Source organism: Fundulus heteroclitus, chromosome 24 (genome assembly GCF_011125445.2).
Source record: "Fundulus heteroclitus isolate FHET01 chromosome 24, MU-UCD_Fhet_4.1, whole genome shotgun sequence".
NCBI classification, from domain to species: domain Eukaryota; kingdom Metazoa; phylum Chordata; class Actinopteri; order Cyprinodontiformes; family Fundulidae; genus Fundulus; species Fundulus heteroclitus.
In genome coordinates, this window is record NC_046384.1 from 26,475,265 (window position 1) to 26,479,799 (window position 4,535).

The 4,535-nt window shown below is 40.4% G+C and overlaps 1 protein-coding gene across 1 annotated transcript; it reads right to left on the bottom strand.

Annotated features, from left to right (window-relative positions):
* Positions 1-706: 706 nt before the first annotated feature.
* Positions 707-1,707, bottom strand: LOC118557929 (the record flags this gene model as incomplete). The annotated part of the gene is given in 1 exon segment (XM_036128417.1): positions 707-1,707. A coding segment is annotated over 1 exon segment (830 nt), but the record flags the coding sequence as incomplete, so codon positions are not given.
* Between the last annotated feature and the right edge of the window lie 2,828 nt (positions 1,708-4,535).

Below are 4,535 nucleotides of genomic sequence, written 5' to 3' on the forward strand. Positions count from 1 at the left end.
TGTGTTTTCATTTTAATTATTTACAGATAAATAGTCACAATTTCAACGTGATCACATGTTTAATACCATCCTCAATGTTGTTTTTTTAAAGATAAAAGTAGGAAATAGGCTGTCAGTCTTAAAAAACCTACCAGTTGACACAGACGCTCAACGTCGGACTTTTATTAAAATTACGCACTAACTCTGTAAACAGGCCACATAGGGAAGCTTAAAAGTATAATGTTCTCGCTTCAAACTACCTGAAAACATACTTTTGAAGAACAGCAGCAGCAGAAAAGGGAGTGTTTAACTTACCACTGTGAGCTCTGCGCTGTCTGGAGTGAATCTGCAGCCGCGGTGCATTCTGAGACGGTCAGTCTGAAGAACGCATGCGCGGCTCCTATCTTCGCACTCTGTGCTCCATTAACCAGCCTTGGAAACCGTGACGTCAGACCACTGTTGTGAATTCGTATTCTCAAAGAAAAAATCCGTATTCTCAAGCAGCCGCTGCTGTTTGTGTTCATAAAGAGTAAAGCACAAATTTAAACTTGAAATTTGTATTTATTAGTTATTGAAGTTGTAACTATTTAAATTGTATGTTGTATCTTTTGAATGTGATTTAAATTATTATGAGTTTACAAATGTTTGTTATGCACAACTTCTGACTGATATGGACACAACTATCCTTTTATGTACAAATCTATTTAGAAAGCTCTCTTACCCCATAATACACCCTCCATATGCTGCACTATGTTCTCCTCCACAATTACAACATTTAACTTTAGCGTCTTTATCACACTTTCCATACTCATGCGACCCTCCACATCTTGCACACCTCATTTTCCCTTTGCACTCCTTTGCTACATGACCCATTCTCTGACAAACAAAACACCTTATTGGATTTGGAATGTATTCTCTCACCCTGTAATTTATGTATCCTATCTGTACCGATTCCGGCACAACATCCTCAAACATCAATATTATTGCCATTGTGTCTTTAACTACTCCGTCTCTTTTGTGTTTTATCCTTGTTACTTCCATAACTTTGCCTCCTTTTATTTCTTGTTTGATTTCTTCAACTGTCATGTCTAGTGGAACTCCTGTAATCACTCCTCTTAATCTTGTAGCTGCACCAGGGATGAATGTTTTGACTCTTTCACCTACCAAGGTTGTCATTTTGAGAATCTGTTCTTGTTGTTTTTTGCTAGTAGCAAAAATTAATATCTTTCGGTTATTCATTATCCTGGCTGAATTGATTTGTCCAATTTCTTTCTCTATTGCTTTTGTTAGTTTTATCGGATGAAGATGTCCTCCCTCTTGTTTAAACTCGACTGTGACTTTCCACTCCTCTTCCCCATTTCCTCTCTCTCCCTGTACTTGTTTTTCCAGACTTTTTATTGTTTTTGTCTTTTTACTTCTTTCCTCTCTAACCTGACTCCCATCTGACCAACTTCTATCTCTTTCCTGTCTTTGTCTTATTTCTCTCTTTCTCCTAGACGACCTAGACATCATCCATTCCATTTCTTCTCCACTATTTCCACCTGATGTAGAAGCCATAAAGTTACATTCAATGTACAGTTTATGCAATCCGCCAGAAATAATCAACTCCTACCGACTTTCACTCTGCTCACACTCTTCCTCTCCCAGCCAACTCCTCCGCCAAAACTTCCAACTCACACAGACAGGATGTCTCACTCCACACAAGAAAGCTCAACTCATAACCCGTCCTAACCCAGGCTGCGCTCCGTTTCGGCTTTGTAAAATTACCATCTGGCTGAGCACTTATGGCAAGCCATTTTAACATAAATTTGGTTTCGTCTGACTATCCGTAATTACATTCCAGATATCTTAAAATGCATTTTGACTAGACAAAACTACATTTTGACTATCCGGAATGGTAATTTAAGATATCTTTATTTACATTCTGACTAGGAAGAATAATAATTCAAGATATCTTCAATTACATTTTGACTAGTCAGAATTCCTTTCAAGATATCTCAAATTACGTCACAGGATTCGTCATTGAAAGCGTCACACATCCGTAATTGTAATTTAAGATATCTCGAACGTAATTATGACTAGTCAGAATTACAATTTAAGATATCTGAAATAAGACATTGCGTGTAAGCCCCTTATTGGCTGTAAGCTGTCCAAATAATTGTCTGAACATTCAATGGCACTGGCAGTTTTCGACAAAATTGTAAGAAAATGCCACAATATAAAAAGAGCTTTTTCAGTATGGGATATGCAGAGAGCGCGAAAATAGTGTAGGAGCCATTTTTCCTTTCCTGTGTTTATCGCCAGCAGGGGGCGTATTTCATTTTGAGTTCTGAGTGTCTGATGGGGGATGGGGTTATTTAAGGTCAACCATGATTGTGTTCAGGTGTTGTTAATGGGAAGAGGTAACAGTTTTCTATTGTGCTTGGTTTGGATTGAAGTGGAATGTTGGTGGATCTAAATGGAAACAATAAGAAAATGGACATTGTTCTGATAATAAATGACTTTCTAATAAGTCAAACTGAAGATCGGCCTGGCGAATCTTAATCGAGCGCACGTAACACCAACGCCTTTCAGAAACAACCACCAGTAGCCTAAAATAGAGGATTTTAGCTGCTACATTTAGGTAGAAAACTGCCTCGTTTGGAAGATCCACCGATCCTTCTGCTGCATTGTGGTGCCAGGAAGCCGCAAAGTAAACACCGCACCGAAGCAGCTATTGGAGCCGCCGGTCAAAGTGAGCGCAGAGGAGCGATTGGACACCTGACGTCGGAACCAGAACCGCAGAGGAGCGATCGGGACACCTGACGTCGGGACCAGAACCGCAGAGAAGCGAAAGGAAATCCGAAGCCGCACAGGAGCGATCGATACCGGACGATGGTAACGGAGCTGCATGGATCGAGCTATTGGAGCCACTGAGATTCGGAGCAGCGGACATCAGGACGCAGATCATCAATGCCGGCCAACGCACCATTGGGGTATGTGAGTCAGCGCTGATTTCTATGAATGGCCATTAGTATTATGTGTGCACACAAAAATCCAACCTTAAATCCAATGCATTGGTAGCAGACTGAAGACTGCTTAAACAAAAAGAGAGCTCTCTATAAACTCTATAAACTCTATAAACAAATAAATAAGCTATAAACTGTTGGCCATAATGGCAGAAGAGGAGAACATTGATCTGGATCTGGAGGGTCAAAGTAACATTGTGGGTAAAGAGGAAAATCCTCAATGGGAGACTGAAAAAAGACAGATAAAATTAACAGCCAAAGCTTTGTTGGTGAAAATCAGTAACTTAGAAAGTGAAAGAAAAACAAAGTTAAATAAGCTCACAAAATTAAAACAAACTATTACAGTGTTGAAAAATGACAAAGGGTGTGTGAATGACATTAAGGTGGAATTTAAAAGGTTTTTGGGTTTGTGTGAAGAAGCACAAAAGGTGCACCAAGGTTTATTGGGATTATTGCCTGTGGATGAAGCACAGAAGCATGACATGTGGTTTCAAGCTAAAATGTTGAATGTTCATGATTTTGTTGCTGCTACTCATAAATGGTTGGCTGAGGCTCAAGGTTGCTCAGCCGGTGTGCCTGATGGTATTAAAGAAAATGAGAGTAAAGCTGAACCAAAGACTGCCAATGGTGGCATAACCATGGTGGAGGAGGAGCCACAGATTGAACCTCATGACAGCGTTTCAAATGTTTCCTTAAGGTCTTTTAGAAAAGGTGGGAGCCAAAGGGGTTCTTTAATAGCAACCAGCAAATCTTCAACGCTTTCTGAACAAATAAAAGCGGAAGCAGAAAGGGCTGCACTCTTGGCATGTGCAGCTGCTTTAAAGGAGAAGCATGCACTGGAGGAGCAGGAATACCTGTTAAAGAAAAGAAAGGAACAACTTGAGATGGACACTAAAATAGCTGCTGCTAATGCCAAGCTAATGGTGCTAGAGGGCAGCACTAAAGGCAGCATTACATCTAAGCATTCTGATGGAATGGATTCATATGTTAGAAAAGGTGCTAGACCCAAGATCAAACCTACTTTACTCCTTTCACAAGCTTCACAGGTGGTTACCAAACCTGCAAAGAACCTTCAAGAAGATGCCGCACTGCTGTTGGATAAAGAGGTTGAGTTGGATCTAAGTACAGCCTATAAAAAGCATATTCCACCTCAAGTGGATGACACTGTTTGCAATACTTTGGTGTCAAAAATGGCTCCCCCTGCTGTCCAAACTTCTAAAGCTTCTGTTATTTTATCCGATCTCAATAATACCACTCAGAACAGACTGCTTCCATCAAATCAAAATCAACCTGCTGGAGACCTTTACAATTTGCTGAAACAACAGAATGACATAACAGCTCTTCTGGTTCAAATGCAAACAAGCCAGTTACTGCCACACAGAGAAATTCCCATCTACGACGGAGATCCTTTACAGTTTAACTCCTTTATGAAAGCCTTTGAACATTGTGTGGAAGCAAAGAGCAGTTGTAAAGGAGACTGCTTGTACTACCTGGAACAGTACACCAAGGGGCAACCAAGAGACCTCGTACGTAGCTGCCTTCACATGA